The 26,172-nt window shown below is 35.4% G+C and overlaps 1 protein-coding gene across 1 annotated transcript in view; it reads right to left on the bottom strand.

Annotated features, from left to right (window-relative positions):
* prune2 (prune homolog 2 with BCH domain) overlaps positions 1-25,767 on the bottom strand; it is a 43,253-nt gene extending 17,486 nt beyond the window's left edge. Inside the window, exons 1-5 of the mRNA XM_030148762.1 lie at positions 25,602-25,767; positions 20,661-20,727; positions 19,473-19,673; positions 14,305-14,481; positions 6,854-6,956 (exon numbers count right to left, since the gene is read on the bottom strand). Of these exons, the coding sequence (XP_030004622.1) occupies positions 6,854-6,956; positions 14,305-14,481; positions 19,473-19,673; positions 20,661-20,715 (536 nt within the window). The 5' untranslated portion in view covers positions 20,716-20,727; positions 25,602-25,767. The remainder of the gene's footprint in view (positions 1-6,853; positions 6,957-14,304; positions 14,482-19,472; positions 19,674-20,660; positions 20,728-25,601) is intronic.
* Positions 25,768-26,172: the final 405 nt, after the last annotated feature.

Below are 26,172 nucleotides of genomic sequence, written 5' to 3'. Positions count from 1 at the left end.
AAACCGTGTGTTTACAAACAGAGCCGGGAGGGAACTCGGGCATCTGAGGAATTTTGTTGCGACGTGCATTGTGGGAAAGGGAGGTTCACGTAGCCGCCTAACAGCAGCAGCTGGAACAGACACGATGCAGAAACGGCAGGAGCTCCCTTCCCTCTATGCATATTCCTCCAGCCGTTTCTGCATTTCAGCCGTTTCTGCGTCCTGTTTGTTTCATCCATATAATATCATATGTTTGCGCTGCCGCTGTCGGGTGGCTGCGTGAACCTCCCTTTCCCGCAATGCACGTCACAACAAAATTCCTCAGATGCCTGAGTTCCCTCCCGGCTCTGTTTGTGAACACATGGTTTGTTTCTGGTGGATGGAACTGAGAAACTGTTCACCGTAATGCAAGAGATTCAGGTGAGTAATGACAGACAGACTTACAGATTCATGAAGCAGAGGATATGACTGAGGTTTGACAGATCTGATGAAAAATTGCTCACAAAAGTCTCCCGTACCTTTAAACCACAGAAATGCAATTTATAATAAATTGAAACGGCATTAAACGGTCGATCAAAAGATTAAGTTGTTTATGAAGAAAATAGTTCCATTTGTGTGTTTCGCTCACCACACTGCTGCACTTTTTGGGTTCTGTTTACCTCCATCCTGCCAATGATTCAAACAGAATTATGGGAAATTTCTCCTACCCCTTGGTTCGTAGTATGGTCCAGGTACATACAGCCCTCCGCCTTAGCCCTTCCCCTCTGTCTAACTGAGAATCAGGACAACACTACCCCTTCACGTGTACGCACAAAACAGAGGGGTAGGGGTAAAGGGGAGGGGCTAAGGGGTGAATTTGGATTCAGCCTTAAACTTTGGGAGGAAGCTGGAGTACTGAGATGAACCCACACAGACAGACTCCATGCAGACCGGCTCTGGTTTCTACGTCTTGGACTTCCATGCAGTGAGGCGACAGTTGTAACCAGTGCCGCCTGTTGGGGAGCAGCCCTTTATTATTTGGTGTCCTCTGATGTCAGCTACAAAAGACGGTACAAAGTCGACTTCATGGCCAAGCTGTTGCTTTGAATGTTTTCATCTCAGCAGCTCAATCAGACGTCTCCTTGTAAAACCCAAAATTGTAACCCAAAGAAGCTGCTGCTGTTTCATTTCTTCACTTCTACAGAGAAACTTCTGACAATAAAGTCGAGACTGCATCCGCTTTTTTTGTGGCCTCCATACTCTTTCTTGTAGTTTCCTCAATCACTCCTCTAACCTCAATGACTTTGAGCTCAGTCGGACTCTCCTCTCCCGCTGATCCAATGTCATTCTCCGGCTTACAAACCAACACTGCTGATCTACTCTGTTTCATGACTATTGTGATCATCTCCCACTGACATCAAACCGCATACCATTCGGCACCGAGATATATAGTTCCACCTCCTCGCGAAGATTCAGACCTCAAGCCATCTGGCATCAGAAACTGCAGACACTACGCTTTACCTCCTTTCATTTCTATCCAAAACTCTCTGGATATGCCAGCTTACTCAATATCTTTGTGAGAACAGCCTGTGGGATCCCAACCACTCTGTCCAAGCATGAAATGCAACTGTGCCAACACAACAGTGGAGACATCAACATGGGAAGTCTGAGCAAACAGGCTAGACTATATCACTTTATTTCTGTCACTTCATTTCCAGGCTTTTCCCTGAGCATGACGCCAAAAGCTGTAAAGTATTCAGCAAGAACTTTGGATCGCTGAACACAAACAGAAAATAAAATAATATGTTATAATAATAACATTTTGTCTATTTGGATTTCATGTTTTGAAAGATAGCACGCACAAACTGAACAAACCAATCAAGTAAATGAACAAAAGTGAACCAAATAACCAAGAAAGTCAACAAAATCTTCCTAAAACCAACAAACTGAAAGAAATAATTAACAAAATTGACAAATTTGTTAATGTAATGAACAAAACTGAAGAAAATACTCAAAAAAACAAGAAAAGCACTCGGAGAGCGCAGACCTCCGCCAAGACAGATCTGCCCCCCACCCCTCCCCAACCCCCCACAATCACCACCAAAATGTAATCATTTCTTCCTTGTGCCAGTATCAACATTTCCTGAAAATTTCATGAAAATCTGTCCATAACTTTTTGAGTTATCTTGCTAACAAACAAACAAACAAACACGCAAACACACAAAGCAAAGTGATCACAATACGTCCTAGTGGAGGTAATGATTAAACCAGTCAATACATTGTTCAGAGATTATTGAAATAATTAATAAAATGAATAGAATCGACAAAATAATCAATAAAATAAACAAATTACTCAATAAAATGAACAAGAATGAATAAATAATTATGAAATATCAACAAAAATCAACAAAATAACCAAGAAAATGCACAAAAAATGACTGAATAATTCATAAAACTAAACAAAATGTGTCTTTAACCCAAAAAAAAGAAGAAAAATAATCAACAACATAACCAAATTAGTTAATAAAAAATAAAGAAAAAAATCAAAGTAATCAAAATGCACTAAAACACAACAGTGGAGACATCAACATGGGAAGTCTGAGCAAACAGGCTAGACTATATCACTTTATTTCTGTCACTTCATTTCCAGGCTTTTCCCTGAGCATGACGCCAAAAGCTGTAAAGTATTCAGCAAGAACTTTGGATCGCTGAACACAAACAGAAAATAAAATAATATGTTATAATAATAACATTTTGTCTATTTGGATTTCATGTTTTGAAAGCTAGCACGCACAAACTGAACAAACCAATCAAGTAAATGAACAAAAGTGAACCAAATAACCAAGAAAGTCAACAAAATCTTCCTAAAACCAACAAACTGAAAGAAATAATTAACAAAATTGACAAATTTGTTAATGTAATGAACAAAACTGAAGAAAATACTCAAAAAAACAAGAAAAGCACTCGGAGAGCGCAGACCTCCGCCAAGACAGATCTGCCCCCCACCCCTCCCCAACCCCCCACAATCACCACCAAAATGTAATCATTTCTTCCTTGTGCCAGTATCAACATTTCCTGAAAATTTCATGAAAATCTGTCCATAACTTTTTGAGTTATCTTGCTAACAAACAAACAAACAAACACGCAAACACACAAAGCAAAGTGATCACAATACGTCCTAGTGGAGGTAATGATTAAACCGGTCAATACATTGTTCGGAGATTATTGAAATAATTAATAAAATGAATAGAATCGACAAAATAATCAATAAAATAAACAAATTACTCAATAAAATGAACAAGAATGAATAAATAATTATGAAATATCAACAAAAATCAACAAAATAACCAAGAAAATGCACAAAAAATGACTGAATAATTAATAAAACTAAACAAAATGTGTCTTTAACCCAAAAAAAAGAAGAAAAATAATCAACAACATAACCAAATTAGTTAATAAAAAATAAAGAAAAAAATCAAAGTAATCAAAATACACTAAAACACAACAGTGGAGACATCAACATGGGAAGTCTGAGCAAACAGGCTAGACTATATCACTTTATTTCTGTCACTTCATTTCCAGGCTTTTCCCTGAGCATGACGCCAAAAGCTGTAAAGTATTCAGCAAGAACTTTGGATCGCTGAACACAAACAGAAAATAAAATAATATGTTATAATAATAACATTTTGTCTATTTGGATTTCATGTTTTGAAAGCTAGCACGCACAAACTGAACAAACCAATCAAGTAAATGAACAAAAGTGAACCAAATAACCAAGAAAGTCAACAAAATCTTCCTAAAACCAACAAACTGAAGGAAATAATTAACAAAATTGACAAATTTGTTAATGTATTGAACAAAACTGAAGAAAATACTCAAAAAAATGATTAAATCAGTCAATACATTGTTCGGAGATTATTGAAATAATTAATAAAATGAGTAGAATCAAAAAAATAATAGATAAAATAAACAAATTACTCAATAAAATGAATAAGAATGAATAAATAATAATAAATATCAACAAAAATCAACAAAATAACCAATAAAATGCACAAAAAATGACTGAATAATTAATAAAACTAAACAAAATGCATCTTTATCCAAAAAAATGAAGAAAATAATCAACAACATAACCAAATTAGTTGATAAAAATAAAGAAAAAATCAAAGTAATTAAAATATTCTAAATAATTTCCTGATCCATCTGATAAATGAATGCTCCAACTAAGGCAGGGCTGTCAAACTCATTTCAGTTCAGGGGCCACGTACAGACTTATATGATATAAAGTGGGCCGGACCAGTAAAATGATATAAATAATAGGATAAGAACTGATGAATAATGTTAACTCCAAAGTTTTCTCTATGTTTTTGAGTGAAAAAAGTAAAATTCCATGATGAAAATATTGAACAAATATGAACAAATATGAACAACCTGAAAATTCTTAAGAAAAAAAGTGCATTGTTAACAATATTACGCCTCAGTTGATTATTTATACACGTGCATCACAACTTAAAGATTTAGTAGCAGGCAGAATATTGTATAAAATTCCACATACTTCTCTTAAGACATTTCAGATTGTTCATATTTTTTCAGGATATTCATATTTTTTGTAAAAGGATAGTCTGTAAATGTAACTTTTTTTCCCCTAATTTTACTTTTTTATACTAAAACAAAGAGGAAAAATTTGCAGTTTTCATTATTTATAGGTTCTTATGATAATATTTTACTAGTTTGATCCACTTTAGATTGAATTGACCTAAAATGATTTCAACATCCTTGATTATTAATATCTTCAGTGTAATTTTTTGTATTTCACAAATTCATCCCAGGGGCCAGATTGGACCCTTTGGTGGGCCGGATTTGGCCCCCGGGCCGCATGTTTGACACCTGTGAACTAAAGTGTTGCATATTTTATATTCATTTTATTGGAAACAGTAGAAATTCTGGTAACACTTTATAATAAGTACACACTATGAAGCATTAGTTAAGCATTAACAAATACTAATTCATCATTTATAAAGCATATTTCTGACATGAATACTCATTAATATATGGTTTATAAACACAGTTATAAATGTTTTACTCATCATTAACCCTTTCATGGATACTGGTCACTCCAGTGGACAGTTCTTCTCCAGCTGTTCTCTTGTATATTCATGAGTTTTGTTGTTTTAGTTCCATATCAGCCAATGCATTGGACGCTCTTGCATCATTCCATACACCGCAATTCATACCATTACTGTAACTTTGGTGTTCTAGATAGACCTGATCTGCACTAACATGTTTGACTGGAAATCAAATGCCTGTTATTAGACTGTAATTAATGTAATTTTTTTTTTTTTAAACAAAAGTCATTATTTTATGTTATCTTCATGAAGTGAGTAATGACTAGTATTGGAGTATGATAAAATGTGAGAAAACATCAGATTAGCAGCATTAAAAATAAATAAATAAATTTAAAAAAAAAAAAAAAAAAAAAATAATAATAATAATAATAATAATAATAATAACAATAATGGATTGGATTTATATAGCGCTTTTCTAGACACCCAAAGTGCTTGTTTTTATTTCATAGATTTCACACAGTATATCAGTAAATATATGTTTCTTTGCTTGAAATATTAAATGCGTGGTGTTCAGCCGAAACTCCATGAAAAACAGGTTCATACATTTTTTTTTTCAAATGCATTGTTTGTTTGTTTTTTAATGCCTAAAGAGAAATAAAAACACTCAGGAAAAATTCTCATAATTCATGCATGAAAGGGTTAATAAGAACATTAGTTAAGCATTAACAAATACTGAATTCATCATTTATAAAGCCTATTTCTGACATGAATACTCATTAATATATGGTTTATAAGCAGTTATAATGGTTTTACTCATCATTCATAAGCTCATCCACAATGTGCTTCATGATTGTATTTTCATACTTTATAAATTGTGGATTCAGCATTTAAAATTTAGAATCGCATCACTTACGAACCAGTTATGCTGTGCATTACTGCTAGCACAGTTTGCACAGTTGCACTGTTTGTTTTTGTAATTGTTTAACCTTGTTTTTACTTTTAGCCTCCTCACCCCCTAACCCCCAAGGAGCCATTGCTCTTTGATTAGGCTGCACTTGTAAATAAGAATCTGTTCTTAATTGTTTGCCTGGGTAAATAAAGGTTAAATAAAAATAAAATAAAACATACACTATTCAGACATGTACTAATGGTTAGTGAATATGTTAGTAGGTATTTTATACTAACTCACATTTATTTTCCAATAGATGTCCTATAAACAGTTATTAATACAGGAATTCATTGTTTCAGGTAGTTATAAAGCACTTACTACTCATTAATTAAGTCTATGGTGTGAGCTCATCTAAAGTGTGGCCAAACTATGCCATCTAAAGCATTTACAGATGAGATTTAAAGGTTGGCAATGCCTAAAGACTCACAAAAGTCTGAGTTATTCTAACAAAGGAAAGACACAGCACATGGGATTATCAAACAAACTGCATGATTGAATGATGAAGGATTACGAATGATTAGTAAAAAATTTATAAGTGTGCTTATAAACCATATACTAATGAGTATTCGTGTCAGAAATATGCTTTATAAATAATGAATACAGTATTTGTTAATGCTTAACTAATGCTTCATAGTGTGTACTTAGACGTTCTGTGTCATTGCGTTTGGATATAAACCTGACTGTAATCTGCTTGAACTCATGCAATCTCTTCAACATCTAAACACGGTTCAGTATCTTAATGTGTGGGACAAAGTGGAGATAAGTGATCAAAATGCTGTAACGTCCCACACAGAGCGGGTTCAACCTGTTCACCTTACTTTAAAAGCACTAACAATAATTCTTTTTTGCAGAATAAATGGATAAGAAATGGAATACTCACAGAAACAGGTTTTCCATTATTTCATGATAGTCCACTTTGTCACTGTCTGGCAGGAAGCAGGCAGCAAACACTATGATGGCATTAACTCCGTTGCCATAGTAGCCTTGACAAAAACACACAAAAATAAAAGCAGTAAGAGTCAACTTGACCTCGCTCCATTGTTGGTAAGAGCTTAGCCTTAATTAGCATAGTTTTCACCGTTTGATTGCTCTGTTATTTTCCTATTTTTCCACATCTATCTCCCAACCCGGGCCTCTTTTGTCTCCCTGTCCGTCCTGTTTCCTCTCACTACTTTTAGGATTAATGCCATTTTCATTTTCGGCGTTGGAGCCATTCATCAGTAGATGTGGTGTCACTCAGACAGACAGACGGCCTTTTATTGAGATGACAGAGCTTATGATCACATTAATGTTCACTGACTGACAACTCTGTTTCCATGGAGCGGCTGGGTTTCACTTCAAGCCAAGAAGAAAATGGGACTGACTCCTCCAGTTACCGGGGCTGATTTCCACCAGAGGCACAGGCTTACAGGGGCAAAAGGTGCAACAGCCAAGGGGCTTTAGTGGGCCCCCCAGGGGGAAAAGGAGAGGAGTATATGGGCCCCTGCCTGGGAAATCAATATGGTGGAACAGCTTCTCATCTGGATTCAGTTTACGCTGAGGCTCCAGCAGTCTGAGGCTACGTTTACACCAAGGTTATTATCGTTAACGAAAACTAACGAAATGACGAAAACTAGAATTGAAAAAACATTTTCGTTAACTTAAATAAATAAAAACTATAATTAAAAGAAAAAAACTATAACTACCTGATACTGTATTGTGTGCTTACAAAACTAACTAAAACGTATAAAAATTATGGATAAAATTCCCTTCATTTTCATCTTTGTTATTGTCGGATTGATACGAAAGTGACTTATTTCGCTCTAGCAATTTTAGCTAGCGGCACTATATGACACTTCACACTCCGTCACTTCTTGTCACTTGTGGTTTCCAGTCGTCTTCTGGTCCCCACTCTACCTGGAAACATGGAGACTAAAGTTGGGAGAAAGCAGCAGAGTCCTGTCTGGGATTTATTTGAATACGACGACAGAGAAGAAGAGAAAAGATAAAAAGAAACTGAAACTAAGCATTTCGAAAATATCGAAAACTAATAAAAACTAGCAAACCTGCTCTAAAAACGAATTAAAACTAACTGAATTAGAGGGAAAAAAAAGTCAAAACTAAATGAAACTAAACTATAATGAAAAATCCAGAACTATATTAACCTTGATCTACATAAACATAAAGTCTATATTTGCACACATTTACAGACCACAAGAAGAGTGTGAAATTGTACTCATGAAATGTGACACTGCTCTGCAAATAACTTAATTTTGAAAAACGAACACTGGAGTTTCAACGTCCTCCCCCACAGTTTAAAAAAATCCTGGAGGAAACCCTGTAGTGGGTGCTAATTAGCTAAGATGCTAATATTCGCTACCACTAGGGATGGGAATCAAGAACCGGTTCCTTTTGAGAACCGGTTCCCAGTAGCTCGATTCCTTGGAATCGTTTGCCTTCCTGCTGAACGATTCTGCTTATCGATTCCACCTTCGTTGTGCATGCGCGATGACGTCACACATATGTTGCATTGTTTTGGTCAGAACGTAGCCAACATGGCGTTGAGGCAGAAACGGTCTAAAAAGACGACACCAGGTCCACAGGAACACTGTCAAAGCTTCCATGTCTTCAAAAGGGTGGAATCCCTCCAATATCCTCAAACATTTGTCCACAGCATGTGAACCATTTACAGGAATGTCACATATTTGATTCGCTACTTAGCGGCGCTAGTGAACTTAGCGGCAGAGTGAACGCCGGGCCGTTTCCGGTTCCGGTGTGGGCAACAAACGTCGTAACTCCTCAAAAACAAGTTTCTGAAGGTAAGAAGGGAAAGGAAATGAGGAGCACAATAACAGGAGACAAGCCGAGCCAAGTCGAACCGGTTTCACGTAGTAGAAATGCGGCGTCTTTAGTGTCACTTTCACTGCACCCCCCCCCCCCAGATGTCATCTGTTATTATTATTTGTTCATACGGTATATGTTATATTTTCTGTGCAGAGATGAAAATATAAAAGACAGTTAATACAAACACACCTGTTTGTACTCTTATTCCCTCACCCGATGAGAATCGATAAGAGGATCGATAAGGAATCGGATCAATAAGCAAAATCGATAATGGAATCAGAATCGTTAAATTCTTAATGATTCCCATCCCTAGCTGCCACCAAACTTCCTTATTTTCTCATTTAATACTTGTAACTTCACTTATGTGACACTGCTCTGCTCGTCTGACCAACAAAAATCGGGTCGTGTGTCTTCGCCTTAAACCGTAGAAACAAACCCAGAGAAAAATCTGTGTTTTGCCAGATTCCCAGCTATGTTTAAACACAGCCTTAAAGCAGCAACAAATGGCCGACAACTTACAGAAAAGCCAACGCAAATTGTCTTTGCAAGATAGCGGCATAAGCCTCCCACACTGGTGCAATAAGCTTTGGGATTGATTTAATAAATGACTCCACAGGAGACAGAAACCCCAGTCATCAGAGGGATTTTTCTCCATGTTTACTCTTTTGATGATATTGGAGGAGTCAGTCCAGAATCTCTCAGTTGGTTTGAGATGTGGTGACAGCCACAGTGTATGAATCACATTAGTTTCACATCCAAACCTTCATTAATTAGCCTCCTCTCTTTGTTTCCCTGCTGTTTTATTTTATTTTTTTATTTATTTATTTAGACTATTCCTTTAATTTGCTGCCAGTCTAAAACCTACACAGGATATATCACTGTTGTTGTGCGGATATAAAATTTCCCTACGTGAATATTGTTTGCCAAGTTCCGTCTGATTCATATCATGATAATCAGACATCTTCTGCCCTTCAGTACACTCTGTATTTCCTTATTTTCAGTTTCCCCTCTTGAAGGAGCGTGAAGGAAGGTGAGGAATCTTTGGAATGTGAAATCGTTCATCTCATTTGCTCTAAGACATCAGATAGCGGTGACACAGAGCACTCAAGAATTATATAAGAATAATAAAACTGAAGATGAAAACTATGTGTTTTGCACTCGAAAACAGATATTTCACATATTAACCCTTTCATGCATAGTGGTCACTCCAGTGGACAGTTATTCTATAGCTGTTCTCTTGTATATTCATGGGTTTTGTTGTTTTAGTTCCATATCAGTCAACACAGTGGACACTAATGCAACATCCCATACACTGACATTCAGACCATTACTGAAACTTTGCTGTTCTGGATAAACCTGATCTGCACTAACATGTTTCAGCGTTAATCAATTGTTATTTGTTTGATTTTTTTTTTTTTTTTTTTCATATGATCTCCATGAAAATAGTAATAACTAGCATTAGAATATGTTAAAATGTGAGAAAACATCTGGGGTTTTTTTATTTCATTGTTTTCATATCACTTTCTGATATTGGGTTTTAAACATGTGCCTTTATTTCAAAAGTTAAATGCATGGACATTTTTGTAACTCTATGAAAAAAACAAACAAACTTGATCACACTGTTTTTTTCATGCCTATGGAGGAATAAAAACACTCAAGAAAAAAATCTTAACTAAGGTTCTCATAATTAATGCATGAAAGGGTTAAATACATGTTTCTTTGCTTCAAGAATTAAATGCATGGTGTCCAGTTGAGTGGACATGTTTCTAACTCCATGAAAAACAGGTTCATTAAAAAAATAAAAAAAATAAAAAAATCAATTGCATTGTCTTTTTTATGCCTAAAGAGGAATAAAAACACTCAGGAGAAAAATCTCGACTAAGGTTTTCATAATTCATGCATGAAAGGGTTAATTTCACTAAATATTCTAATTATTTTTTAGATTTAGCAAACATGGAGTAATTGGAGAAGCTATCATTATGGAGTTTAGTTTATGGATTTAAATAAACATGTTGTTTTTTTTGTTTTTTTTTTAGATAATTTAACCCTTTATTGGGCAAGTGACTATTTTTGGCTCTTTTCTGCACACATTACAAAACAGTGCCAGTGAGGACAGTGAGTCACCAGTCTCAGGTCCAATGTGGTCTCCAGGGTCATGCAGTAATGGTACTAATGTAAGGAATGATGTTCAAAGGGATCATGTGGATGTGGACAGGGGGCTGGACCAGCACGCATGTTGGTCTAATGTTCCAAAAATGATGTTCTAATGTTCTAAAATACACGTTCCTTTCACCTTACATGTGTTTTTCTTGTATTTTTTATATTTACTTCTTCAGGGTTTCTGCAGGTATCAGCTAATCTAATTTAATGCTTTTTAATGCCGCTTGAAACACATTTAATGCCCACGTCCAACTGCAGATACAGTTTTATAAATGTCGGGTTACCGTCCACAGGCTTTAACCAGGTTCTGAATAGTTACCTCCTCCAACCACTTCTGCTGAAACTTACATTTTCCCATTTTTCCAACATTTGCTAATATTCCCTCCGCTCTTTCACCACAGCATGAACACAGTCACAGCACGTTGCATTAAAAGCATCCGCTGTTGTGACTTTGTGTATCAGCCATAAACAATAGACAGTTAAATGGTTTGGCCTGTCAATCATCACACTATACTTCCAATCAAAATTATTAAATGTTTATATAACACTGGTCAACAACAAATTTATTGTTGAAGTTTTTTGAGCTGATTTAGGATCATTCTGGTGTGCTGAATCCAAAAATCACATTCATTTTCTCAATCAGGTCAACTTTCTGAACTATGCTACATATTGGCTTTTTAACATTTTTGCTTACATTTATGGGCATTTTCACATCATATGATACAAAATTCTTTCGTATTTCTTGCAATAAACGAGTTCTGAAGATTTTACTTTTGCCAATTTATGATTAATGTTTTTTTTAATATTACAGGTGAATGAAATGGCTTCGACTAGAAGATCTTGCAAAACTAAGCCTGACGTATTCTGCTCCATCTGCGCTGAATACACCATTGTACCTAACAGGAATCAAGTCACAAGTTTCATAAAGTGTGCTTACCAATCTTATTTTGGTATTAATTCTTATATTTTGTGAGAAGATCAAATTTTTCAAAATCAAATTAGCAAAAAAAAACCTGACCTGATTGAGAAAAACAGATGTCATTTTTGGATTTAGCGGTGCAAAATGGGCCTAATTCAGTTGAAAAAATCTAGACAACTTGCAAAAAACATTTTTTTGTAACCCAGTGTAATCAAAATAAATTGTGAATAACAATGCTTTTTTTCCCATCAAGTGTATTTAAATTTTTAACTGGACATCAAAATTAATACTACGACTACTACTACTACTAATAATAATAGTAATAATAATGATGCTCTACATGAGGAAATGGAAAAAAATTGATTGCTTTTTTAGGGACAATTAATGTGGGTACTGTCACAAAAACAGATGTGCTGCTCAAATTGGATTGAATTTGCATGGCTTTACTGATGCTACATGCATGTGCCAATTGTTAACCTTGTTTTGAATAGTAACAAATACTTACTTGCCGAATGCTGCCTGTTTTTTTATTGTTATGTTATTTATGTTTATTATGTTATTGTTATGCCTTTGTTTTGTGTTAAAAAAGAGGAAAACTGACTAATAAAAATTAAGTGTAAAAAAAATAATAATAATAATAATGGATTTGATTTATATTGTGCTTTTTTATGAATGTATACTCAAAGCGCGTACAGTGTACATTATTCATTCACTCACACATTCACACTCTGGTGGTGGTAAACTACATACAGGTACATCTCAAAAAATTAGAATATCATGAAAAATTTCAATGTTTTTTGTCACTCATTTGAGAAAGTGAAACCCATATATTATATTTGCACCTACAGCCCCTCCCACCACCACCAAACATTCATACGCATTCACACCAAAGTCATAATAGTTTTAGATTTTTCATTATAGTTTAGTTTTATTTAGTTTTGACTTTTTTTTTTCTCTAATTCAATTAGTTTTAATTTATTTTTAGAGCAGGTTTGCTAGTTTATATTTCTTGTCATTTTTTTCTAAATGCTTAGTTTTAGTTTAGTTTTAGTGTTAATTTCAGTTTTGTCGTCTCTTTTCTCTTCTTCTCTGTCGTCGTATTCAAATAAATCCCAGACAGGACTCTGCTGCTTTCTCCCAGCTTTAGTCTCCATGTTTCCAGGTAGAGTGGGGACCAGAAGACGACTGGAAACCACAAGTGAACACAAGTGACGGATCATGAGGTGTCGTATGGTGCCGCTAGCTAAAATTGCTAGAGCGAAATAAATTGCTTTCATATCAATCCGACATTGACAAAGACGAAAACGAAGGGAATTTTATCCAGAATTTTTATAAGTTTTAGTTAGTTTTGTAAACACACAATACAGTTTCAGTTAGTTATCATTTTTTTCTTTTAAGTATAGTTTTATTTATTTCAGTTAACGACAATGTTTTTGCAATTCTAGTTTTTGTCATTTTGTTAGTTTTTGTTAACGATAATAACCTTAATTCATACACCAGTGTGAGTAGCAGCACTGGAGGCAAGGAGGGTGAAGTGTCTTGCCCAAGGGCACAACAGCACATGACTAAGACAGAGCAGGATTTGAACTGCCGACCCTTCGATTATCGGACAACCTGCTCTACCTCCTGAGCCACAGCTGCCCCAAGTTTAATACTGTTAAGGCCTTAATTTTCACAAAATCTATTTAATTACTTTTAATGTTTTTAATGACCTGCAGAAACCCTGTTCTTGTAAATTTGATTTTTTTTTTTTTTTTTTTTTTTTTTGCCACTTATGGGCAAGGAACTGAATATGGTTACTTCATTGAACTTGACAATAAAAAATGCTAAAAAATTTTCTCAAAAGTAATAATGTTATGTTAATAATAATAAAGTTATGTCCTATGTTGATAACACTGGTCTACAATTTTTTAGAAATGATTTGCTTCAGACATTAAATGTGCTAAATGTTACATATTTTAATAAGATTAATTGGAAAATAAATGACAAAAGTGCTGGTTTGCTGATGTTTTCAAGGTATATGATTAAGTGTTATTACACATATATATTGGTTTATGTACATTTATATAATAGTTTCATAAATCTTCCACTAAACAGAACCTGTAAAGTGAATGTATTCTAATGTGCAGACAGTGTTTTGAAGTAGATCTTGTAGCTCTGAGACAAATATTCCTTTTGAGTCAAACGCATTCTCTCGTTAATTCTTGAATTTCACATTTTGACCCAAGGCTGTATCTTGGAAAGTTCAGCCAACCAGCATTTTTGACTTGATTTTTCTTCATCAGTGACTCTCATGTGGTAAAATCTCATTATTTTTATTCTGGAAGCATTTTCCTTGTAGACCAGTGTATTTTGTATTCCAGAGTATTTCTATAAGTACAGTGTAAAGAGTTTAGACACATGTTGTGATGTTGACGTGTAAATGTCACCTCCGTGGGAGATGACTTTCATATAGGGTTCGATGATCTTCATGTTGATACGATGTTCCTGCTCCCCAATTATGACGGTCCTCCATAGTCTGCCGTCCTGGCGCTCCTCCTCAGCGCTGTACGTCGGGATGGGATTGTACACCTCACTGGGTCCACTCCTACTGGCCACGTTGGGATCTGAAACCAGAACATGCCACATGATGTGTTGGAGCCAGCTTCCTAAGCCTAAAAGTGGGTCGCAGAGTTTGTCTGAACAGGTCATGTGTCATCAAAAAATACATTTATCATAACCTCAGTGCAGGAATAATGACCGTGCCAAATAACTGAACCAAATAACTACGAAAATCACTGGTCTTGCCATATTTACATAACTGTGCTGAGGTTTGGGGAAATACTTCTGAAACGTCATTACAATCACTCACCATCCTGCAGAAAAGAACAATCAGGACTGTTCACAAGGCTCAGTACTTGGAACATAGGAATCCACTTTTTAGGCAATCCAAACTACTGAAACTCACCGACATTGTATCTTAGCGGTGAAGACCAAACTGAGGAATCTGGGTGTCATCTTTGACCAGGACATGTTTTTAGAATTCTACTCCAAACACCTAGTGAAAAACTGTTTCTTCCAACTCCGCAACATCTCCAAACTCAGGTCTATGGTGTCCACCAATGAGCTTGAGATGATCGTTCACGCTTTTGTATCTTCTGGCTTAGACTACTGCAACAGCCTGTTTACATGCTTAAACAGAAGGAGCTGGCCCGTCTACAGTTTGTCCAGAACTCTGCTGCCAGGCTCCTGACCCGCACAAACAGGAGAACCCACATCACTCTCATTCTTAAATCTCTCTGCTGGCTCCTGTTATATATCGTTTTCATTTCAAAATTCTGGTGCTAACTTTCTGGGCTCTCCATGGCCAGGCCCCTGCATACATTGCTTCCCTGATCCAGCCCTACAGCTCGACTCGTAGCTTGAGGTCTTCAGGACAGCACCTGCTGATGGTTCCACGCACCTGTTTTAGCACACGCGGTGACAAGTCTTTTAAAGCTGTGGACCACGTCTATGGAATGACCTGCCTCTACACCTATGGTCCATGGACTCTGTAGAGAGCTTTAAAAAACACCTCAAAACACTCCTGTTCAAAAAGGCTTTTTAGTCTCCCACCTGACCCAGGACCACCACAGACTGATTACACTATGTATTCATCATAAAGTACTCCAGTCTCTCTCTATCTCTATCGCTCTCTCTTTTCTCCTCCTTTACTCTCCCTCTTTAACCCCAACTGGTCAAGGCAGTCGTCCATCCTTCAGGAGTCTGGGTCTGCTCCAGGTTTCTGCTGTTAAAGGGAAGTTTTTCCTTCCACTGTCACCAATCACAAGTGTTTGCTCCTGGAGGATTCTGTTGGGTCTCTGTAAATTTGATTTGATTCTGATTTGACTTGACTTGATAAAGCATTTTGTGACTCTGTCTGTGAAAAGTGCTCTATAAATAAAATTTACTTACTTACTTACTTAGCAAACAGCAATAATCATGTACAAGGCAAAAAAACAGACAATTACCAGAAAATATACAAAAAAATGTTTAGAAATCGGGGGGAGGTTATCAATTAAGAGGGAACATAAGTTCAAAATCAAAAACAGGACAACAACCTTAAAAAGTTTTTGTTTATCTATTTCTGGTGTTAAGTTACGGAACAATCTAAGTGAGGACCTCAAACAAAGTCCAAATATTAACCAGTTTAAGAAAATATTACAAAAACAACATATATTACAAAAACAACAAATATTTAACAAAAATATTTTGTTTATCAGTTATAATTGATGATGATAATTGATAATTACCATCACTGACTATTGTCCTTTACTCATTGATGTATATAGATATGTACGTATATGTGTGTTTGTATGTATGTACGTATATATGTACTTATTGTTGGTTTAGACAAAGGGGTGAGAGCTAATAATCTATGCTCCTTCTCACTCCTTTGTGAATATGACTTTTATTTTATTTTCTTTTGTGTGTATCATTATTTTATGCTTTCTTTGAATTTTCATTTCTATATTATGTCGTGCAAAGAAGTCAGTTAGTAGCAATCAGGAAGCTTGTAATATTTCCATATTCGAAATAAATCAATAATAATAATAAAAAAAGCTTAAAACCAACAAAATGAAAATAATAATTATGCACAAAATGGACAAATTAGTTAAAGTAATGAACAAAAATGAAGAAAATACTCAACAAAATGATTAAATCAGTCAATACAATGACCGGAGATTATTAACCCATTGTGACTTTTGTGGCAGTTCCCAAATGAATTTTTTCCTCTATTTAACCTTTCCTAAGTGATTTATCACCATTTATTATAATATTATCCTCTGAATTTTGCTGTTTCTTCCAGTGAAAATCATCTATTTTCTTCTGTTTAATTGACTAATTATGAAGATGTTCATAAAAGCTCAGAGTAAAATCAAAGGTTATTGTATCAAAACAGAAAAAAACTGAAGAAAAAGTGACTTTTTCAGCAAAATCTGTCATTAACTGAACATAAACCCAGTGTGTCCATCTACTGTCATTGATCCAACTCTATGGGTTTTACTGGTGAATCAATGTTGTAGAAGATGACGGTGTTTCCACGGTAACTACGAAGCCTCTGAGCATCCAAATGGGTCATATCTGATGACCATGAAAAGATGAAAAACTGCATTTTACACCAATTACTTACATGTATTGATAGGATTAGTGGATCAACAGTTTAGATCAGTAGATGCTTTTGGTCGACAGTGGATGTTTAGGTCTTTATGGGTTAAAATAATTCTTTAAATGTACAGAATCAACAAAATAATCACTAAAATAAATAAAGTACTCAATAAAATGAACAAGAATGAATAAAATAATCAACAAAAATGAACAAAATAACCAATAAAATACACTAAAATGAAAATAATTACTATGACTAAACAAAATGACCAGAAAAATGAAGAGAATAATCAACAAAATAACCAAAAACATACACAAAAATGAAAATAATTAATACAACTAAACAAAATGACAAGAAAAATAAAGAAAATAATCAACAAAATAACCAAAAACATACACAAAAATGAAAATAATTAATACAACTAAACAAAATGACCAGAAAAATGAAGAAAATAATCAACAAAATAACCAATAAAATATGCAAGAATGAAAACAATTAATACAACTAAACAAAATGACCAGAAAAATGAAGAAAATAATCAACAAAATAACCAATAAAATATGCAAGAATGAAAATAATTAATACAACTAAACAAAACGACCAGAAAAATGAAGAAAATAATCAACAGCATAACCAATTAAATACGTAAAAATGAAAATAATTAATATAACTGAGCAAAATGACCAGAAAAATGAAGAAAATAATCAACAAAATAACCGATTAAATACACAAAAATGAAAATAATTAATACAACTAAACAAAATGACCAGAAAAATGAAGAAAATAATCAACAAAATAACCAATAAAATATGCAAGAATGAAAATAATTAACACAACTAAACAAAACGACCAGAAAAATGAAGAAAATAATCAACAGCATAACCAATTAAATACGCAAAAATGAAAATAATTAATATAACTGAGCAAAATGACCAGAAAAATGAAGAAAATAATCAACAAAACAACCAAATTAGACAATAAAATAAACACATTTGTCTTATCCCAGTCATCTGCCCTTTACTAAACCACTTTACGTCTACTTTGCTGCGGTTTATGTTAATGAAACCTGTGGTTGGTGTAAAGACATTTAATAGGCTGTTAGTGGACTGTACCGTCAACATCTGATTGACAGTTTACAACCGAAGCTTACGATTTTATTTATTGGAAAGGTGGCAAAGTGAGTGTTAATATAGACTTACATACACTAAAAATAAAAATAGGACCAGTGTCCCTGTGTCTCAGCAGCATGTTTTATAAAGAATCAATAACAGGTTGAATCTGTGAGGTTGTCAGGTTCTGTGTCTGTGTTACAGTCCTGTGGTCTGGATGCAGGAGATCAATGTTCCAACAGAAGTGGGTGCTACTTTCACTGGAGGAGAACTCTAATAATTCAATAAAAGTCCATATATGACTTCTATCAGTGATCAATAGTAACTATACTGATATCTGTAACTATTTCCATGTTATAAACCATTGCACAGCTTTACTCAGAAAAAAAAATCCTGTCCACTGCAAAGAACAATCCATAAAAAAATGAAATAAAAATTAAAACTGTAAAGGAAAAACAGTTGCATTATGCTTTTTCCAATCGAGACAATCATTAAATGTAAGAAAAAAAAAAAAAAAAAAAAAGCCAAAAACATTTACTTTCCTGGGTTTCAGGAGGATATTTTAAAAAATTTGTCAAAAATTCAAAAATGAAAATATCTCAAAACTGTGAACAACTTTTGTAGTCATTGTACCAAGGAATCTAAATTTGACCATTAGTTTTAGAGAAGATTGTTGAAATGTAGACAGTTGTGACCTTGAGTTTGACCCTTCAAGGTCACTCAAGGTCAAAGGTCATGGACCCAAATGAAAGTCTATATATGACTTCCTATCAGTGCTCTATAGTTACTATATTGATATCTGTGACCATTTCCATGTTATAAGCCATTAAAATATGGACCATTATGAGTAAAGGCAATTTTTTTATATCCTCCTGAGACCAAGCAATGCATTTGTGTCTTCTGTAGGGGACAAGAGTTTCACAGCTTTACTTAGGAAAAAAATCCTGAAAAAATTCCAATTAAAATAAAATAAAAATTGTGACTGAAAAACGGTTGCATTATGATTTTTCCAATCAAGACAATTATTTAATGTAAAAAAAAAAAATAAACAAACAAACAAAAAAGCATTTACAAATATTTACTTTCCTGGGTTTCAGGAGGATATTTCAAAAGTTTGTCAAAAATTTTAAAACTCCAAATATCTCAAAACTGTGACCAGCTTTTGTCAACATTGTCCTAAGGAAGAAAACAAGGGTGGTCTAATAATTTTTTCTGGTATAATTTTTGCATTTCACAGATTCATCCCACGGGCCAGGTTGGACCCTCTGGCAGGCCTGTTTTGGCCCCCGGGCCGTATGTTTGACCCCTGTGCTTTAGGTCTTTGGGGGTTCAGAAGGGGTGGGACTGCAGTCGGACCCACCTTCCCAGTCCGTTTCATGGTCTGTGTAGTCTAGGTAATCGCCTTCATCCGGGGTGTCCAGGTCATCCACGTTGATGTCCAGATCGTCTGGGGTCTCCCCTAAATCGTCCTCGCTCTGGTCCAGTGACAGGCTGATACGAGGGGCCGACAACTTTTTCCTCTGGGTGGAGCCTCCTTGTAGCGGTAGAGAGGTGGGAGGGACTACAGGAAGGCAAAACAAGAGGGTTATCGACTGTATGGGTTTTTATTGTTTTATTCTGTATAGTTTTATTTTTATTCATTTATTTTTATTTATTTATTTATTCATTTCAAACATGCAAAGAAACAAAATAAAACAAAACATTAATTCATTCATTCATATTCATTCATTCATTCAGTTACCAATTGTGTTAATTTTATGGGTTTTTTTATATGTATGCGTTTTTGTACATAACTGAAATAAAAATATTCATTCTATTCTATTGTATTCTATTGTATTCTATTCTGTTTCTATTCTATTCTATTCTATTTCTATTCTGTTCTGTTCTATTCTATTTATATTCTATTCTGTTCTATTCTATTCTATCTCTTCTCTTCTATTCTGTTCTGTTCTATTCTATTCTATTTACATTCTATTCTGTTCTATTCTCTTCTCTTCTGTTCTATTCTATTCTATTCTATTCTATTCTGTTATGTTCTATTCTATTCTATTCTGTTCTGTTCTATTCTATTCTATTTCCATTCTGTTCTGTTCTATTCTATTTATATTCTATTCTGTTCTATTCTGTTCTATTCTGTTCTATTCTCTTCTCTTCTCTTCTCTTCTCTTCTCTTCTCTTCTCTTCTCTTCTCTTCTCTTCTCTTCTCTTCTCTTCTCTTCTCTTCTATCTGTTCTGTTCTGTTCTATTCTATTCTGTTCTATTCTCTTCTGTTCTATTCTATTCTATTCTATTCTGTTCTATTCTATTCTATTCTATTCTATTCTATTCTATCTGTTCTCTTCTCTTCTCTTCTCTTCTATTCTGTTCTGTTCTGTTCTATTCTATTCTATTCTATTCTATTCTATTCTATTCTATCTGTTCTCTTCTCTTCTCTTCTCTTCTGTTCTGTTCTATTCTATTCTATTCTATTCTATTCTATTCTATTCTATTCTATTCTATCATGTGGTGTATCTGCTGTAAATCTTGTGGACGGGGGTCTCCTTCTCACCTGGTCTGCTTTCAGCCCCTTCAGAGTTCATTTTCGTCTCTGAAACCAGGTCCATCCGCAGGAGGACCTGCAGGAAAACAAACACAGTCACATGACCACTGGAGACCACGCCCACATCAGTGATGATCCACCTCAGTATTCATCTACATCTGATTATTTGAAAACAACAACATCCACACAAACAGACTGGACTGTTGTCAGAAGGGAAGTGTGTGTTTTATTGTATATGAAAAGTCAAACTTAGCCAAATTAAAAACCACTCTAGAAATAACTGCTCAAAAAACACAAATACAGTGAGTTTGGACGGATGCTATCCATGTTAAACCGTTTCTTCTCCTTTTGACTTTGTTCATTTTCAGCTGTGATATTGTTTATGCACCTCATACTCAATAATTGCACATATATCACACCGGTCATCTCTGACAGTTTTGCACATTTAACACATTATTTATTTCTGACAGTTTGCACAATTACTCATGCATTACACATTTATATAAATACATATTTTCTCTTAGTAATAGTAGTTTGTATTTTATATTTTATATTTAATGCTCATCCTCTGTTGTATACCATTCTTAAATGCCAGTTTGTTGTGCTTGTTTGAACTTCCAAGTTAAATTGTTCTATTTCTACGTTATGTTATTGGCTAAGTTATTACATTTGCAAATTTTTTTTTTTTTATTTTTTTTTTTTTACCAGGCCAATAACGTAATAAGCAGCCAATAAGTTATAACATTATTGACCAAAAGTTATCACATTTTCTGTTCAGGACTTTTATTACATTATTGGCCAGATATTGCATTACTGGCCTATTACATTTTAAAAATGGCAAATTTATTACATTATTGACCGTTATTACATTATTGGCTTCAACAACCCTTTATCAGGCAAGTGACTATTTTTGGTAATTTCTGCATACTGGTGTAGTTTACTTAACAATGAGAACAAAATTCTCTTCAGGTGAGACACTTTAACTTAGTGTTTTTCAGCTTTATGGGGTCGCCTGGAATTTCTAGTAATTGATAAAAAATAAATAAATAAATAAAAATTTTAAAAATATATATTTTTTTTATTGATGTGCATATAAGAAAACAAAAGGTACATGCCAACACAAGAAATTATCTAATCTGACCTCATACTCATCCTCCATTACATCACCTACATGTGCTAAAGCTGTTAAAAGGAACGATTTACATCTTAACCAAGTCCCACTCTAGGGTCTAGACATTTAGTGGCTGTGGTTTCCACTAGACGTCACACAGATGTCAAGTGACACTATGTTCTAAATGTTTATATTGTAAAATGTTAAATATGAAACAATAAAAAAATATAGACAGACAGACAGACAGACAGACAGACAGACAGACAGACAGACAGACAGACAGACAGACAGACAGACAGACAGATAGATAGATAGATAGATAGATAGATAGATAGATAGATAGATAGATAGATAGATAGATAGATAGATAGATAGATAGATAGATAGATAGATAGATAGATAGATAGATAGATAGATAGATAGATAGATAGATACTTTATTGATCCTTTGTAGGAAACTGTTTTGTTACTACAGCAGCAGTACAAGAAAAACACACTGACCCATCCCGATGAACATCCCACAAACAACCAACAAGGAGCTTCTACTGCGTTCAGTCCTGGACTGAGGGGGAATCGGTCTGTGGCTGAAGGTGCTCTCTCTGAACACCTTAAGGTGGTGCAGTGGGTGAGATGCATTCTTCAAAATAGAGTCCAGTTTCCTGAGCATTCTCAGCCCAGCCACCTGCTGAACTGGGTCCAGTCCAGTCCCAATGATGGAGCTCACTTTCTTAATGAGTTTGTTCAGTTTGTTTCTGTCAGAAATGCGAGCTCCCTCCCCCCAACACACCACACCAAAAAACAAGGCACCAGCCACCACAATCTGGTAGAAGCTGCACACAAGAGGCTTGGAGATGTTGAAAGACTTTAATCTCCGTAGGAAATAAAGTCTACTTTGCCCCTTCTTGTGCAGAGTCTCCATACGACAGGACCAGTCCAACTTGTTGTCCAGTTGGACTCCCAGGTGTCTGTAACTGGAGACAGCTTCTACCTCTAATTATATATATTTATATATGGTGAGTTGACAGAGACAATCCCAATCCATAACAGACATGACAAACTGTGGTTGTGAAACTGCAGCACTGTGGTTCTGTTTATCTGTCAAATGTTCACTGTGGTCAGTTTCAGATGCTGCAGCTCTTTCATAATTCATAGTTTGAGTTCTTGTTTGTTCAGTATTAATTGTCCTCCTTGTAAATCACAGCTGGACTGACTGTACATATCCTGACCAAGGAAAATAAAATTCTCCCTTTGTGCAGTAATCTACACCTGGATTTACTGCCTCTGTCCATAATAATATACATTATATAGACTAAATGTCATCTATTGATGTAAGAACTGAAGTGATTTTAGTTTTTATGAGGAAAACCATGTTAAATGGACAGATATCAGCTCTGAAATTAAACTCTTACAAGCTATTTTTGTTGTTATCATTATATTTGTCCAAACAAATGTACCTTTAGTTGGACCAGGCATTAAAACAAACATAAAACTGAAGAAACCAAGAGTGGTCTAATAATTGTTTTCTGTGACTGTGCTGCTTTCTGTTCCATTGGCCTTTACAGAAATGGGTGGAAGGGCTTTTGTTTACTGCAGCTGCACCAAGACTGGAAACTGAGTTCATTTCTTTGGGCACTTTTAAGTCTAAACTGAGAGTTCTTGAGGCCGACTCCATAACTTGCACTTGTTTTTCTTAACCTGTTTGTAAATGTTATTTTTCCTGTTTATTGTCGAATGTGTCTGTTCTGTGTGTTTAACTGTGTAATCCTGTAACTGTGTGTTGTGTTCACTGCTGCCTGTTTTGGCCCGGACCAAGGTTCTAATAGTTTTGGATTTTTTTATTATAGTTTATTTTTATTTAGTTTTGGATTTTTTTCTCTAATTCAGTTAGTTTAAATTCGTTTTTAGAGCAGGTTTGCTAGTTTTTTTTAGTTTTTGTTATTTTCTAAATGCTTAGTTTTAGTTTAGTTTTAGTTTCTTTATATCTTTTCTCTTCTTCTCTGTCGTCGTATTCAAATAAATCCCAGACAGGACTCTGCTGCTTTCTCCCAACTTTAGTCTCCATGTTTCCAGGTAGAGTGGGGACCAGAAGACGACTGGAAACCACAAGTGACGGACCGTCAAATATTATATGGTGCCAGCAGAGAAAATTGTTAGAGTGAAATAAATCGCTTTCATATCAATCTGACATTGACAAAGACGAAAACAAAGGGAATTTTATCCAGAATTTTTATACGTTTTAGTCAGTTTTATAAGCACACAATACAGTTTCAGTTAGTTATCGTTTGTTTCTTTTAATTCTAGTTTTTATTTATTTCAGTTAACAAAAATGTTTTTTCAATTCTAGTTTTAGTCATTTCGTTCGTTAACGATAATAACCTCGGCCTGGACTCCCTTGTTAAAAGAGATTCTTAATTTCAAAGGGTTTTTATTTATTTTCGTTATTTTCTAAATGCTTAGTTTTAGTTTAGTTTTATTTTTCCTCATATCTTTTATCTTTTTCTCCATCCTATTCAAATAAATCCCAGACAGGACTCTGCTGCTTTCTCCCACCTTTAGTCTCCATGTTTCCAGGTAGAGTGGGGTTGAGAAGTGACGGACCGTTAAGTGTCGTTCGATGCCACCAGCTAAAACTGCTCGAGGGAAATAAATCGATTTCATATCAATCTGACACTGACAAAAACGAAGGGAATTTCATCCATAATTTTTATAAGTTTTAGTTAGTTTTGTAAGCACACAATACGGTTTCATTTAGTTACTGTTTTTTGTTTTAATTGTAGTTCTTATTTATTTCAGTTCATGAAAATGTTTTCACAGTTCTAGTTTTTGTCATTTTGTTAGTCTTCGTAAATGATAATAACCTTGGATTGGATTGGATAGAGTGTAATGCAGCTGGTCATAAACAGTAAACAGGATCACATAGAGATACTGTAAGTGACTCTCATAAACGTGTGTTAAAACACTATTTGATTAATTTTTCCTCCTGTTTTTTTTTTTTTTTTTTTTTAATCTCAGAAGACAACACAAGAGGGACAGCAGTAACAGTAGGAGGGGATGGGGAGTTAAATGAGCAAGATTTTGAGGTGAAAGGTCATCTTCCTTTATGAATAATCCCTCCGCTCTAATTGGAGCAGAGGAAGGATGCTGAGATGTAAGAGAGGGAAGGGGGGAGGGCTGATGATGGGGGAGGGCTGGAGACACAGCGGGGCTTGTTACATCACAACAGTCCCCCCCTCCTCGCTGCTGCTGCGTTTTCCTAGAGCTGATTCAAATCGAATGACTACATGCTCGCCTGAGCACAGATTGGGCAAAGATGCAAATTCACAGTGAGTCACGTGTGTTTGTTCACGTGAAAAAGAAACATCCGTGTTCCTCCTGTCAAGACTCTGCCTGCAGGAAAATGTCAGCGCCTCAGTGACTAAATGAACCAAAATGCTGAATGGTTGATTCTGTTACAGTGGAGATGACTATCATGCTGACGATTCACAGGAATGTAGGAAGTAGTACACACACTCACACAGATGATAAACACACACACACACACACACACACACAGATGATAAACACACTCACACACACACACACACGTTGGTACACAGCCTTATAGTGCAGAATGATGAAAATCCACCTCAGCTGTTGTGTGCATCCTCCATAGAAGATGCTGAGCAGCTTCATATCCACTTCCAGAGCACAGGACCACTGTGCTGATGACAGCAGCCCCTCCCTCCCTCCCTCTCTCTCTCCCTCCCTCTCTCTCTCTTGCTTCCTGTCTGCTGGATGAAAAAGAACCATATTCCTCTTGGTCTTCTTTTAAACGTCCCAGAATGAAAGCAGTCTACTCACCACTGCTGGGGCACAGGTATCTCTGTCCTCTTTAGTCTCAAAGCATTGATGGACTCCACACTTCCCTGGTTATTTCCTGCTCCCAGCCTCTCGGTGGAGATGCTCAGCTTACAAACAGCTCACAGCTTCCACCATTTTGTGGTCACATGATCTGGGCTGTTACCAAATAAGGGCAATCACCTGCTCTGACAGCTCTGAGCACAGCAGCTTCCTCCAGGCAGTGCAAATGAATGAGGCTGGAGGAGGGGGTTTGTGTGGCATTAGTATCCTGGAGCAGAAGGAGTGAAGTCTGTGGATACGTGAAGGCGCTAATATGTTATTATTACTGCACAAGAGGAGCGTGGCAGTGTTAATAGTGCCTGACAGGAGATTGTGCACTGCAAAAATCAAAGCCTTACCAAGAGTATTTTTCTCCTTTCTAGTCCAAATATCTCATCACACTTAAAATCAGACAGAATCACCTAAAGAGGAACTTTCCAGTCAGATATAAGAACTTATTTTTAGATAATAGATCTGGAAAATCTTATTTCAAGAAATCTTACGAAGATGTTTTTCACTTATTCCATAGGCA

The sequence above is a fragment of the Sphaeramia orbicularis genome, chromosome 12, assembly GCF_902148855.1.
Source record: "Sphaeramia orbicularis chromosome 12, fSphaOr1.1, whole genome shotgun sequence".
Taxonomy (NCBI): Eukaryota; Metazoa; Chordata; class Actinopteri; order Kurtiformes; family Apogonidae; genus Sphaeramia; species Sphaeramia orbicularis.
This window is presented reverse-complemented; position numbering and strand designations above follow the sequence as displayed.